Source organism: Nuphar pumila, chromosome 16 (assembly GCF_984573655.1).
Source record: "Nuphar pumila chromosome 16, dmNupPumi1.hap1.1, whole genome shotgun sequence".
In the NCBI taxonomy this organism is placed as follows: Eukaryota; Viridiplantae; Streptophyta; class Magnoliopsida; order Nymphaeales; family Nymphaeaceae; genus Nuphar; species Nuphar pumila.
This window is the reverse complement of record NC_143264.1, coordinates 81,595,573-81,611,509: the sequence shown is the minus strand read 5'-3', so window position 1 is coordinate 81,611,509 and position 15,937 is coordinate 81,595,573. Positions and strand designations below refer to the sequence as shown.

Here is a 15,937-nt window from a genome sequence, read left to right as displayed (position 1 = left end):
CACCTTGGTCACTGTGTGCAATTAATGTGATTTAGTGCAATTAATTATCTTTTTCCTAAAATTAGTGAAATTAATTAGGTAATTAAAAGTAATTAACTGATATACCCAAGTTACTACGTGATTTTTAGTTTCCATAAAAAATTAATTTTACGTTTTTTATTTTTTATAACTCAGGCTCTATCAGGCCAGCTCGGTAGCCCGTGGGCTGGCCCGAGCTGGGGCCGCTAATGGACCTGGCCGGGTTTTGGCCTGGTTTCTAACAGGCTCGGGCCTAAAATCATGTCCAAAACCTGGCCCATGGTGGGCTGGGCTGGGTTGGCTTGGCTCATTGGGCTGCCCGGGCCGTTGCCCACCCCTACTCCCAGGCATTTCAGAAACTGCCGCTAAATGCAGTTTTTCGGCCAGATGAACGTGGAGTGTGCGTTCGCCGAAGCCTGCCTTCTGCATATATATAGCGTTAAAGTAGTTAACTATATATATTTTTGATAGGCAAGCTGGGGTTAAGCAGACCCCTACCAGTTATACAACTATACCATTGGGTTTTGAACCTGCAACGTCCCAACACAAGGTGAGGTGCACTAGATGCTCCTACCAGACAGGCAGAGCCCCCGTTGGTGTTAAGGTAGTTATATATGATGAGGACCCAAATCCGATGTGTATGTTCTATGTGCATGTACACAAACTTCAACGAAAGTAGAGCTTAAAAATCCATTGGCGCCATTTGATTGCATGCAGAAAGTTTCTTAAAAGATAATTTTACAAAAAAAAAATGTGAAATCATGTTTGTTGGTTGGAATTTAACAAACAAGTCACCAACTTGGGATAAATTTGTTGAGAAGTCGTTTTTTCAAGAGGATGGACTTTACTCTTTTCAAGAGGTTCATTATATCATTCATGTCAAATTGTTTGCCAGAGTAAAAATTACTGCTAAATGTTTGTCATGATAAAATTCTTCGCTGTAAAAAAACCACCTCTTTTGCCTGAAAGGCCCCTTGGTGAAGGTGGCGACTGTTTCTTTACAGAAAAAATAAAAAAATAATAAAAAGAGAGGTTCATGATGGGTTAGTGTTCTAATCTTGAGGCGGGGCGGGGGTGGAGACCTTGTCCCCTGCCCCACCCCACTGCCATCCCTAACTGCTCTGGACCTGGCAATCAACATATTACCATAATTAATTCTGCTAAGCTGCCAGTCTTCAATGAAAATTACCATAATCAATCATGGCGTGGGATTTCTACTGCTATTAACACATTGGATAGCCGAACCATTTGAGGCTACCAATTCTGATCTGGAAATGTAGTGATGTGCAGACACATGAGGACCCAAATCCAACCCATGTAATGGGTCCGGCATTTTGAAGTGTGCATTTCATTGATAATTACGTGGATATTCTTAGATTGGGTTGGATCCACTTGAATTGGACCTGAGTCATTTGGGTCTTCCTTTTTAAGTTCATATCTAGCTGTTTGGATCTTGGTTGGGTGGGTACCTGTCTTAGATCTGACCTGTTAGCAGCCCTGTGGATTTTGAGCACAAAGCTGCCAAGCCTGCCATACTGAAGTCCTTCAGCACTCACTGCACGCACTTGGGCATGCAGACGGTTACACGATTAGGGATGCCAGCTCCTGGATCAACTCATACTAAACATGCACAAGTTTCCACTCATTGCTTTCTTGGATCTGAGCTCAATTTCTTTAGGGTAAGATGCCACAGCTGTGCCTGCTTGGTCACCAAAATTTTAAATACCCACGTTCATCTTAGATTCCTCATTATCTCTTTAACACAATCCCTTTGTTGGCATGTCATTGTACTCTTTCTTCCCTTGGAGCAACAAAATCCACTTTTAGTGGCGTGCCTTACTGCAACAAGGACAGGGCCCTAGCAATGCTCAGCCTAGCTACTGGTCACAAAAGTAAATGTCCTCGATTATCTGCATGGTGATATCTTTGTTGGGATGCATCACTGTACTCAGTACTCTGAATAATGCATTAACTACAAAAGTCTCTTCTGAAATAATGGAAACTCCTGAAGAAGCCAAGCCAACCTGCACACAGGTCTATGATGTCTAAACCTGAACCCGCTTGAAGCTATTTCTAAGTGGTAACAAGGTGATGTGAGAATTAGGCCAAAATGCCTGTTTTGATAGCCTTCTAAAGAGCTAAATTCTATCATAAAATCCAAAAACTTAATTTAGAAAAATCCAAATTAAAATAAGTGAATCTAAAATGGTCTAATGGATCTTGGGTCATTCATTTCTGCTCCTACAATAGGTTCGGGCTTTGTCTCTGCTGTAAACGGGGGTGCTGCATGAACTGTAGGGCAAGTAGAAAGCTTTCTCCACAGAAGCTCTTTTTATTTTATGTGTTTGGTCTCGTACCTTTTTAGAGTAAGTTTGGTTCGATCACATGAGATTCACTTCTTAATATTAAATCTCACTTGAACAGTACCTCAAAAGCAACCAAACAAAACATTTTTTTTTTCAGATAACCCAAAAATAATCTCATTGGTACAAAACCTTATAAGTAAGATTTGATTTTTCCTACCTTTAGTTTGGGTCTCACGGAAAAATCTCCTTTTCCCAATGTTGAATTAACCGATGCACATCGAACAAGCCCAAAAACGCTTCAAAAAGGTGCCGATTCAATTCATTTGTTAGTATATTTTAAAGAATTAAAAAATGTATATTTTCATTTTTGAATAACACGTGCATTTGACTGTAAAAAGAAGCCAATTCAAGATCGATTTTTTTATTTTTTTTTTAAGAACCGATTCACCGCCCCCCCTCTAGGGTTTTAGACCAACACACCGAAATATGACCATGGTCTTGTCTATCTAAAAAAAAAGAAATATGATCATGGTGAACGTGGCACTTTTGGACCCGGAACGACCGAACCACAATGGTGGCTTGGCTTGTACTCATTAAAAATAAAAAATAAAAAATGCCAAAACATGCCATTTTCGTTTGAGTTGCCTTTTATTTGATCCCCGCGAGCTCCCAAAGTGGTTTACTGGGACTGTGGTCAACTGGTGTGCGTCTCTACTCTGGGGAAGGGAACAGAGATCGGATGTTGGTGATCGTTCTATAGGTAGACAAGCCGTTCTCGGACGAGTACCCACCATTCAAGTGATAAGAGTTCACGTCTGTCTTGCGCCAACATGAGTTCCGGGGAACATCTCGACATCCAACCTTCAGAACTCAAGTTCACATGTGAGTTCCTCTCTTTCTTTCCCTTCTTTCCTCCTTTAAACTCGAAATTATCAACTGGGCTTTTCATTTTTTATCATTATACGAAACACCCATCTGCAATTTGCTGTGTATTTCAGTATTTTAGATCGAATTCAAGGCTACCCATGTGCTTATTTCCCTTTATTTTGCAATTTAGGGATGGGATTGATGGTTTTCGTGATGGGTCTAGTTGTGTTAGGCGTATCTTTCCTTTTCCCTTTGGTTCAGATTTATGTTTTCTTCGTTTATTGAGGTGTTTCATTGTACTGCTCGGTATATTGAATTTGTATTTGTGTTGAGCCCCTCCATCTACAGCATGTTGGAGGACGGTTTGTTCATGATGTTTTTTTGTGGTTCTAAAATTTGGTGGCATGTGGTAGTACTCTTCTGATAAGCTTTTTGCCTTCTTATGAACTGATCGTGAAGTCGAATTGAAGAAGCAGAGCTCTTGTCCGTTGCGTCTGGTTAACAAGACAGATCATTATGTTGCTTTCAAGGTAGTCGCTTTGCGTATATTATAGATTGTTTCACCACATTCCATATGGGCTTCTCCTTTTCTTTTTGAGTATGTTAGCAATGACTGCTTGTATATTTCCTTTGATCAACCAAGGTTAAAACGACGAATCCAAAGAAATACTGTGTGCGGCCAAACACAGGTGTTGTCATGCCCAGGAGCGCTTTTGATGTTACTGGTAACAAGCGGTTCTTTCGGTTCATGAATTTTTGTGCGATTGAGCAATCCTTTGTGTCTACCAGAGTGGGCATTCACAACCATTTAGTTGGTTCCTTTTTTTTATAAGCCCTTCTTCCTTGTTGGTAGTTACAATGCAAGCGCAACGGGAGGCACCACCTGACATGCGGTGCAAAGACAAGTTCCTCATTCAGACTGTCATTGCAAATCATGGAGTGACTGCTAAGGACATCACTGGAGAAATGGTGTGATACTTTTATTCTGCTTTAATCAAGTAAATCATTTTGGGTGGCTTCACTGTAGTTTATTGGAAACTGACATATTAGGCTTCACTTTTAGTTCAATAAAGAGGATGGGAAAGTTGTTGAGGAGTGCAAAATGGGGGTGGTATATGTTCCTCCACCCCAACCTCCATCACCAGTTCCAGAAGAAGCAGAGGAAGATTCCTCGCCGCAGGCTTCTTCTCAGTTAGAGAACGGCAACTTCAGTTCATCTTTATATGATTCTGTAAGCTCATAACCGATGATTCATTTCTCCTTCATAATTCCTTTTGGTAGTACTACTTCAAGATGAATCTTTTGGTCTCATGATACAAAGTATTTTCAGTGCCATGTATTAATTCTTAATGGTTAACTATTCAGGTATCAAAAGCATCTGAAGAGTCAAAAGAAAAACATTCAGAGGTAACTATCAAAAGCATCTACTTCTTTTTTGAATTCTGGTAGTTGTGGTTGTTCCTTGCTCATGTATTCTGAGACTGATTCTTTCTGTTTTATCTTTGTCTCAGATTTGATATGTGAAACTTATTTGTTCCTTTATATGATTTAGCAAATTATTTGTCTGTATGCATGTGCTTGACAACAAATATATATTTAGAATACATTTTAACATCCCCCCTCAAACTTACGGTGTGATGACCGAAAGTTTGCCAAGAAAAAAATTAAATCTAGGGTAACAGAGTGTTCCAGACCGCCATGTTTTTTCCCTTTTTGCTCTGATGTATATACCTCTTTGGCACTCTAGAGTGCCCCACAAGGCTTTACGGCCTAAGCACCCCGTGTATTCGGACCCTCTTTTCCCCTCTTGATGTACTTTGCTTTCAAGTATCTATAAAGAAGCTTTTTGCATCTCTCTCTCTTTGTGCTTGTGCATACGCGTACTCCTGCTTTCGCTCGTGCGCGTGTGTTGTGCGTTGCTTGTGCGCTTAAAAGGCCTGCCTTCGGTGTGTGTGATTGCCCGAAGCTACGTCACGGGGGCCTTCGCTTCCCCAGCCCGTGACAAGTTGGTACCAGAGCCTTGTCGACATTGGAAGTGACAATGGCGCCGAAGAAGATTGCCATGACTCCTTCAAGCAGTATGGTTCCTGCTGAAGAGGACTTCATGGCCGATGATCGGGTGTCAGTCATCTCGCGCGATGTGGCGGAGCTGACTGGGTCAGTGACCAACATAGAGAAGTTGGTTAATGGAATTTGTGTCGCTTTTAGAGATCTCAATGCAGAGATCAAGACAACAGTAGAGGGAGTGGAAGACTCGATGGAAAGTCTTGCCACTAAACTTAACTACTCGGTGGAGGACTTTTCCACCAGATTTGATGATTTGTTGGGTCGGTTCAACATCATGGCTGCTGAATTGGATGTTGTTCGACGAAAGAATGAACATTTAGAGCGGCAATTGAGAACTGCCCCGGCTGGCGGTGTTGCGACATATGTGGATAGACTACGTTACAGGCTACCTGAGCCCGCAAAGTATAAAGGCACGCGGGACTCAAAGGATCTCGAGAATTTTATCTACGAGATGGACCAATTTCTAGAAGCTGCGAGGATAGAGGAGGACGCAGATAGGCTGCGCACCGCAACAATGTACTTTGCGGATGAAGCGACCCTTTGGTGGAGACGTCGCTTAGGTGATATTCGACGGGGATTGGTTGCTATAGTCTCATGGGAAGACCTCCAGAAGGAAATGCGAGACTACTTTCTACCTAAAAATCAAGAGAAAATGGCCCGCAAAAGGTTATTGGCATTGAAACAGACAGGGTCAGTACATGACTATGTCAAGGCATTCTCTTCGATAATGTTGGAAGTAGAGAGAATGGATGACGAGGATCGGTTGTTTTACTTTGGCAACGGGTTGCAAGGATGGGCAAACCAAGAACTCGTTCGGCATGACCCCACAACACTGGCTGAGGCGCTTGCGGTTGCAGAGAAACTTGCCGAGTTGGATAAGAATGACCCTGCATTTCAAGGCAGACAATAGAGAAATGATCGCAACAATCGAAGGGACAATCGAAGGAACGACCAAGGACAAAATGCTGGTCGGGAAAACCAGCAGAATCATGGCCGACAAGATGGCCAAAATAATAATCAGAATTGGAATAACTTTCAAGGTGGTAATTATCGTCGCCGTGACTGTCACATCTGCCATGGGGATCATTGGCAGGATACATGTCCCAATAGAAACCGCGGTCAAGGGAATGAAGATAACCGCGCACCCCAAGCTGCGAATGCTGTTCAGGGTGAGGAAAATGATCAACCTGCAGAGACGCCAACAGTTGGCGCAATGCAGATGATGAATGCAGTAAAGGTCACAACCAGTGTGGAACCGACAATATGCAAAGAATTGATGTATTTGGAACTTTTGCTCAACGGAAGACTCACCAAGGCATTGGTAGACACAGGTGCCACGCACAACTTCATCTCGCATGAAGAAGCAGAACGGTTGGGATTACAGTGGGAGAAAAAAGAGAGCCGCATGAAAGCGGTTAATTCAGAAGCTAAAGCCATCTACAGTGTCGCTCGGGATGTACCAGTGCGGATCCACAACTGGTCAGGAAGGATCGCGTTATCAGTCGCACCCATGGATGATTTTAAAGTCATCATCGGGATGGAATTCTTGAGAAAAAACAAGGCAGTGCCGATGCCCCACCTCAACGTTGTTAGCTTTGAGAGTGAGAGTCAGCCCTGCATGGTTACTGCGATGACAGGGAAGCCTTGTGAGTGTTTGGTGTCTGCGCTCCAGTTGAAGAGAGGCATGAAAAGTGGTGACGAGACTTTTCTTGTCACAATCCGTGCTACAGATGAGGTAGAAAAAGTCGCGGATGTCCCAGAGGCCTTAGTGCCAGTATCGAAGGAGTTCAGTGATGTTATGCCCGCCGAGATGCCGAAGAAGCTACCTCTGAGGCGTGAGATAGATCATCAAATTGAATTAATACCGGGTGCACGGCCACCCGCAATGGCTCCTTATCGCATGGCAATTCCTGAGCTGCAGGAATTACGCAGACAATTGGATGGTATGCTCGAAGCAGGAATCATCCAACCATCCAAAGCTCCCTTTGGAGCGCCCGTGCTCTTTCAAGCAAAGCACGATGGGTCGAAGCGGTTGTGCGTCGACTATAGGGCACTGAACAAAATGACGGTGAAGAACAAGTACCCGCTTCCTTTGATCGCAGACTTATTTGATCAGCTTGGAAATGCAAAGGTCTTTTCTAAGTTGGATTTGAGATCGGGCTACTGGCAAGTGAGAGTTGCAGAAGGGGATGAGGCAAAGACTACTTGTGTAACGCGATATAGGGCGTTCGAATTCCTTGTCATGCTCTTTGGCTTGACGAACGCACCCGCTACCTTTTCGACCCTAATGAATAAGATCTTCTACCCGCACCTTAACAAGTTTGTCGTCGTGTATTTGGATGACATAGTGGTGTATAGCGACTCGATGGAGCAGCATGTTCAACACCTTCAGATTGTGTTTCAGACTTTGAAGGACCACGAATTGTATGTCAAGCGAGAGAAGTGCCTATTCGGCCAGAATGAAGTCCATTTTCTGGGGCATATTGTGGGAGGAGGCACTCTCAAAATGGACCATAAGAAGATTGAAGCTATTCAAGCATGGGAGCCGCCCTCTAAGGTTCCTGAGTTGCGCTCTTTCTTGGGACTTGTAAATTATTACCGACGCTTCATCAAGGGATACTCGCAGATTGCAGTTGCGCTCACAGATCTGTTGAAGAAAGACAGACCATGGCTATGGTCTGATGCCTGCCAGAAGGCTTTTGATGGGTTAAAATATGCCTTGACAGAGGAGCCAGTGCTGAAGTTGCCTAACTGTCGGCAACCCTTTAAAGTGCAGACCGATGTGTCTGACTTTGCTATTGGTGGAGTGTTGCTCCAAAAAGGACATCCTATCGCATTTGAAAGCAGGAAGTTGAACGACGCTGAACGTCGATACACGGTGCACGAGCGCGAGATGCTGACAGTCGTGCATTGTCTCCGCACATGGAGACACTATCTCTTGGGATCACAATTCATTGTGCGCACTGACAATGTTGCGACAAGCTACTTCCAAACTCAGAAGAAACTGAGTCTAAGGCAAGCACGTTGGCAGAATTTCTTGGCAGAATTCGATATGGTCCTTGAGTATAAACCAGGTAGGACCAATGTTGTGGCCGATGCCTTGAGTCGAAAGTCGGAACTTGCAACTTTGCTCACCTGGGATGACAGTGTGAGCCAACCGACGAGCGATCTTCTTGAACAAGTGCGCAAAGCTTCAAAAAGTGACCCAATAGCTCAACAATTGATCACATTGGTGAAGGAAGGAAAGACGCGGAGATTCTGGCTAGAGGATGGTTTGCTCTGCGCCGCGGGCGATCGTCTATATATTCCGCGACAAGATACCTTGAGGAGGCGCTTGATGCACGAGTGCCATGATACTACTTGGGCGGGTCACCCAGGACAACAGAGGACCTTGGCATTGTTGGAACGTGCATTCTACTGGCCGCAGATACGCGATGACGTAGATGCCTATGTGCGGACTTGCTTGATTTGCCAACAAGATAAGCCCATTAATTAGAGACCCGGTGAACTACTGGAGCCCCTACCTGTGCCTAGTCGCCCGTGGGAGTGCATAACCATGGACTTCATTGTAAGCTTGCCGAAAGCACAAGGTTGCAGTTCGATTTATGTGGTCGTGGATAGGTTCTCGAAGTATGCTATCTTTGTGCCTGCCCCTGCCACCTGCTCAGCCGCGGATACTGCAAAGTTATTCGTGCGGAACGTAATTAAGCATTGGGGAATTCCAGAGAGCATCGTCAGTGATCGTGATACACGCTTCACTAGCAAGTTTTGGCGAGAAGTGTTTCGCTTAATGGGGACGAACTTGCATTTCAGCACAAGTTTCCACCTCCAAACCGACGGACAGACAAAGAGAATAAATGACATGCTGGAGGAATACCTGCGGCACTTTGTCAGTGCCAACCAAAGGGATTGGGTTGATTTACTTGATGCGGCTCAATTCTGCTACAACCTTCAAAAAAGTGAGTCATCCGGGCATAGTCCATTTGAAGTCGCAACTGGACAACAGCCGCAGACTCCGCACTCCCTTGCTGCGCGAGGACGTGAAAAAGCACCTTATGCATACCAGTTTGTCAGGAACTGGCAAGATCAGACAGAGTTGGCGAAGGCATATCTAAACAAGGCAACCAAGCGCATGAAGAAATGGGCAGATGAGAAGCGTCGCCCAGCAAAATTTCGAGTTGGAGACAAAGTGTTGGCCAAGCTCTTTCCTGACCGCACAACTATCTTTCGGGGCCACCACCGAGGCCTTATTCGCAAGTATGATGGCCCCTTCATCATTATCAAACGTGTGGGAAACTTGGCGTACCGGCTGGACTTGCCAGCAAACTTTCAAGTGCACCCGGTATTCCATATATGCAACCTGAAGCCATTCCACGAAGATGAAGGAGATCCTCAACGGAGCATGCCTCAACGTGCTCCGATCCCGCAGCGAGCTCCTTCAACAGTTAGTGTACCAGGCAGAGATCCAGATATCATCCTCAACCATTCCAACAACTATCTAGGGGAAGTCAAAAAGTACTTAGTGCAGTGGAAGGGATTGCCAGAATGTGAAGCCACCTGGGAGAAAGCCAGCAGCATGTTTCAGCATCGACAACTTGTAGAAGGCTACCATGAACAATTGACGTCGAGGACGGCGCCAACTTAGGCGGGGGAGCGTGTTCCGGACCGCCATGTTTTTTCCCTTTTTGCTATGATGTATATACCTCTTTGGCACTCTAGAGTGCCCCACAAGGCCTTACGGCCTAAGTACCCCGTGTATTCGGACCCTCTCTTCCCCTCTTGATGTACTTTGCTTTCAAGTATCTATAAAGAAGCTTTTTGCATCTCTCTCTCTTTGTGCTTGTGCATACGCGTACTCCTGCTTCCGCTCGTGCGCGTGTGTTGTGCGTTATTTGTGAGCTTAAAAGGTCTGCCTTCGATGTGTGTGATTGCCCGAAGCTACGTCACGGGGGCCTTCGCTTCCCAGCCCGTGACACAGAGCGTCTTAGTGAAAAAGTCTGTCAGTTGGTATTCTGATATCACATAAGGTAGATCAATGACATTCTTTAGATATTATTCTCTAACATAGTGGGAGTCCATCTCGATATGCTTCGCGCACTCATAAAAAGTGTGATTCTTTGTAATATATATTGCACTTTTGTTGTCACAGCATAGCTTGGTAGACTCTTGAACTCGAACTCCCATGTCTTCCAATAACTGCCGAATCCAAACAATTTCCATGGTTGTAGTTGCCATGGCTTGGTACTCAACCTCCGTAGAGGATAGGGACACTTTCTTTTGTTTGTTACATCTCCATGAAACCAAAGAGTTACCTAAAAAAATACAGAAACCAGTGGTGGAGTGACGGTTATTTGGGTTACCTCCCCAATCAGAGTCAGTACAGGTAATCAAATTTAACTCAGAAGATGAAGATAAAAATACTCCTTTATTTATGGACCCTTTCACATATTTGATAATCCGAAGAACAACACTCATATGAACAGATGTAGGTGCATGTTGAAATTGGCTTGCAACATGCACTGCATGAGAGATATATGGTCTGGTGATGCTAAGATACATCAATAAACCAACCAGTTGCCTGTAGGGAGTAAGATTTATTAGAGGAATCCTATCATCAAATACCTGACCTGTCAATGACCTCACAAGCAAGCTTAGTTTGGGATAAAAAATGACCTCTGTAAGAATAGGCAACTTCAATGCCTAAAAAGCATGTTAGAAAACCTAAGTCCAATATTTCAAAATTTTTCATTAGAGTAGACTTGATACTGTTGGTTCCTACTTCATCATCACCTATGATCAACATATCATCAATATATAATAACAAAATTACAATACCTGCATCAGAGTTCTTGACAAATAACGTAGTTTCAGTGTAGCATGAGACAAAACCATTTTCTACCATTATGCTGGTAAATCGATCATACCAAGCCTTGAGAGCTTGTTTTAAACCATAAAGAGCTTTTCGTAGACGAAACACTTTATCTTTAGGAATCTTCATACCTGAAGGGGTATCCATATGCACTTCTTCGTTAAGGTCACTATTCAAAAAAGGCATTTTTGGCATCCATTTGATAAATGTTCTATTTTTTAATTGAAGCAATAGTAATGAGACATCAAACTGTAACCATATGCTTAACGGGGGAAAATGTCTCATCATAGTCTATTCCATATTCTTGACTATATCCTTTGACAACTAAACATGCTTTGTATCTTTCAAGAGATTCATCACAGTTGGTCTTGACTTTGAAAACCCATCTACACCTTATAGTTTTCTTACCACTAGGAAGTTTTTGAAATTCCCATGTCTTAGCTTTCCTAAGAGCTCTAAGTTCACTATCCATAGCTTCTCTCCATTCAACACTCTTTTTGACTTCTTCAAAGTTTTTAGGTTCCACATACGAGTGAATGGCGCTAAGACAAACTCTACATCTAGGTGAAAAAGAATCATGGGATATAAACCTAGAAGAAACCTTTTTAGTTCTTTCGGTTCTTCGAGGATTTATCTCCTGTGAAGAGGTAGATTCACACACCAATGATCTAAGAAATGCACAAAGAATGACTTTTGGTGAGAGTTTGTCATTTTTATCCGTAAGAACAAAAGATTTGCATCCAAAAATTCTAAATCTATTGTAGTCGGGTTCTTTTTGATATAATATTTCAAAAGGTGAAATTTTATTTAAATTTTTGGATAAAAAACGATTTATAATATAAACGGATGCAAGGGTCACCTCGGCCCAGATCTTTTTGAAATGTTTTGAGAAATAAATAAGGTTCTAGTGGTTTCAATAATATGTCTATGTTTTCTTTCGGCTAAACCATTTTGTTGAGGCGTTTTAGGACAAGATTTTTGATGAACAATTCCGTAATTTTCAAGATAATTTTTGAACTCATTTGAGAGATACTCACCTCCGGAGTTGGTTCTTAGAATCTTTAACTTTTCATTAAATTGATTCTTAATTATCATGTGATATGCTTTAAATGATGTAAAGACCTCATGTTTATGTTTAAGAAAGTATATCCAACAATATCTAGCACAATCATAAAAAAAATAATATAATATGCAAACCCTCCTTTTGATATAACATGACATGATTTAGAAAAAGAAATTTTATTGAAAACATGATGCATGCCTGAAATTATTGGAAAACTTTGAAAATGAAGATATTTTTGAGATATTCTAAAATCGATATTCTAAAAAGGCTCATCTGACTGGGTGTGTGGCCTTATGGGCCCATGCATGATACAACCTAAGTCTAGCTGAAGCATGGATGCAGTTTATAATCATTTCATTTTTTAAAACATTTGAGAAAAAATCATTGATAAATCTCCTTGTTTTGGATTTTTTTTTGATAAAAATGAGTTTTTGTGCCTTATAGAATTCAGATGAAATAAATTCACTACATATTTATGACTATGCCCACAAATATGTTTTAAATATATTTCAATTGGATTCTAAAAGGAATGGTTTTGGATAATATTTTGAAAGCATGCAATGATTTTGAAAATAACCTAAGTGTTTTTGGCTTTTGTATCTTAAAAGAGATTAATAAAACTTGAATTTCATTCGTATTCTGACTATGACTACAAATACGAATTTCACTAAGTTTAATAACTTCTTAGAAGAAGGTGCACGTGCCATTCGTGTTTCAACATTGTGGAATTGGAAAAATGCATATGCATAACAAACAATAGCAATTGATATTGAGAAAATAACTATATGCTTATGCAACCCTAAACTATGTAGAAAAGGATTTTTTCACTATTTTTTGGTATTTGATTATAATTTACATTGGGAAATCGAATAATAAAATAAATAAGAAAAAGGAAAAATAAAGTCTTGAACTTTCCTGCAAAATCAACAAACATGTTAGTAGAAATATGTAGGCTTTTCGGGATTTATCCAACAATATCTAGAATTTGAGGGATATTTATCTGTAATAAGCTTTTCCCATGCATTCATAAAATAAAAATTATAAATAAACTAAATGATGATGCATGATTTAATAAATTATAAAACTGAACTGTTTATAAAATAAGAAATTCAGAATTAAAGGCAAAAGAACTAAAATACCCCTGAAAATTGATATTAATTGCAAAACAGTGTTAAAAATTAGGGTTTTAGAAAACAGTTTTAAAATATGCCTAATACGAAGACCAAACAAGTTTGAATCGACACCAAATCGGGTGGAGAGCACTCTGACATGATAAAAAAAATCAAAATATAAAAATATAAAAACTAAATGAAATAAACAAGAAAAGATCGGATTTGCCCGTATTTCTACAGAACAGGGCTCCGCAAAAAACCGGTTCTTGGAAAACAGCAAGATAAAATACTAAATGACATTTAAAAATCTGAAAATCGTCATGAACACTATTAACAACCCTAAAGACAACATGCAATCGAAAAATAAATTTAATAGATATTCTGAAAAAGATATTAAATTAAAAAGTGGAAACAGACTGCATAACAAGCTATTCTGTACCTGTCACAGTTTCAGGCTGAAATAAAATATCAAACAACGATGAAAATTCATGGATTTTTCTAGAGATAAACTAGACATGATAATGAAGAGATTTCTTTTTACGAATCAGAAAAATCATCTCTAGTTAGGGAAATATGATTCTGGCAAGGTGATCTTGATTTTGAACAATGCCTGACGATGCAAGAAAAATGGGTTATGGTTTCGGGCTAAAATAAAATAGCAAATGATCAGCAAAAATCACACGAAAGAAATTAGACATGCAAACATATAAATCACTTTTTACGGATCGGTGAGATCATTTCCGTATCCGGTTGGAGAGATATAACTCTGGCAAGATGATCCTGAATTTGAACAACGCATGACGATTCAAGAAAAGCAGGTTCTGGTTTCGGGCTAAAATAAAATAGTAAACAACTGTCAAAAATCACCCAAAAGAAACTAGATACGCAGACAAAGAAGTTACTTTTTACGGATCTGAAAAACGATCTCCGGTTAGGGAGATATGACTTTGGCAAGTTGACCCAGATTTTGCACAGCGTTTTGACGGTGCAGAAAATAGGTTTCGGTTCTTGATTTTAGAAACGGGTCAGCAGATGCCCAAAAATCATGAAGTTTTGCCAGATTCACGTAAATATATGGATATATCATTAATAAAAAATTCAGATCGAAATGACGAAAATAAGTACATAAAATAATGACTGTTAAAGAAGATAAAAACCTAATCTAAAGATGCATAAAGAAGAGAAAAAAAAGAAAAGAAAAGATGATTGATGGTCTTGATGCTGTATGAATGAAAATAATGCAGATCTAAATCTAAGATGCATAAAATATAGAAAAGAAATAAAATAAACGAATGCATGGGACTGATTTAATGTGGCCGGTTGAAAGGAATAACTCGGTTTATGAAAAAACGAGTTCCAGCCTTTCTTGTGGCTGTAAAAACAAAAGAACACAACAACAATAATCTACATAATAAAATAAGAAGAAAGTGGGAGAGATCACCTGCGGTTCGGCCTCCTTTTTCTGCAATTGAAAACGAAAGGGGAAGGAGAAGAAAGGCTAGAGGAGAAGGGTGACACTTTGGGGAGGAAGGAGAGGAAAAGATGGAAAGGGAGATCAAGAAGAGGGAAGGAGAGAGAGGATGGGTTGATGTTGGACGTCCCCTCCCCTAGAGCTCTATTTATAATAAAATTTTGGAGAGGATAAAGCCTCTAGGGGATTCCCACTAATTAGCTTCACACAATTTGGAAAATTAGGGAGGGGCGATTTTCTCAAAGGAGTCCCTTTTGAATTTATTTTTTGACTTTTTCTATTTCATCCTTATTAAAACTCTAAAGACTAGAACTCTCCAAATGTTGCGCCACCTAGGTGGGGTCCACATTTGTTTTTAAAACAAATAAAATAAAGGTTTACAATCAAAGTTAAAAACAAGAGGATAAAATTAAAAGTTAAAAAGCGAAAATGAAGTCCTAGATCAATTATTCTTCTGAAATAACGAAGCTAAAGAAAACCAAATGGAAAGAATGATCAAGAAGTTGATGCCACCTAGGTGGGTCCCATCTAATGCAAATTGAATTGGATCTAAAATCCACTTTGAAATTCGAGCCTGATAAAAATTCAAATCAAAATCCAATCTGGATTCGGATCTGGTACACACTGTTTTTCTTAAAAGGCATTTCAAATGTTAAATGTAAAACTCTGGGTTTAGATTAAAATGTAAAGATCAATTTTAAATCCATTTTTGAGAGAGTTTTAAATTCGGATCTGGATCCGAGGTTTCAAAATGACAAATGGATTTGGATCTCAGGCAATGAGTATGATCCATACTCGAAATGATGAAACAGATCTTGAATGAGGCAAAGAGGATAAGTTGGATCCTGGATCAAAGATAAAATTAGAAAGTGGATCCTGAATCAGGAATAAGGTGGAAATGGATCATGGATATTAAATAAGGATTAAAAAACGAATCCGGGATAATAAATGATTGAACCCTGGATATATGATGAGATAATCCAAGTTCATAAAACAAAATGGACCCTGGATATAGATAACAGAATGAATTGAATAAAAGATCCAGGTCTGAAATAGAGAATGAATATTGGATATCAGATCCAACACTGGATCTGATCAAATGTCCAAATTGAAATATGAGTTGGATCTCAGATATAGATAGAGTATCAGATAAAAGAATTGATC

The 15,937-nt window shown here is 40.5% G+C and overlaps 1 protein-coding gene across 1 annotated transcript in view; it reads left to right on the top strand.

The window, feature by feature from the left end:
* The first annotated feature begins 2,996 nt into the window (after positions 1–2,996).
* The window catches only part of LOC149813828 (vesicle-associated protein 1-3-like), a 35,986-nt gene continuing 23,045 nt past the window's right edge, over positions 2,997–15,937 (top strand). The window contains exons 1-6 of the mRNA XM_089991598.1: positions 2,997–3,206; positions 3,651–3,721; positions 3,835–3,916; positions 4,045–4,160; positions 4,255–4,422; positions 4,557–4,598. Of these exons, the coding sequence (XP_089847724.1) occupies positions 3,155–3,206; positions 3,651–3,721; positions 3,835–3,916; positions 4,045–4,160; positions 4,255–4,422; positions 4,557–4,598 (531 nt within the window). The 5' untranslated portion in view covers positions 2,997–3,154. The remainder of the gene's footprint in view (positions 3,207–3,650; positions 3,722–3,834; positions 3,917–4,044; positions 4,161–4,254; positions 4,423–4,556; positions 4,599–15,937) is intronic.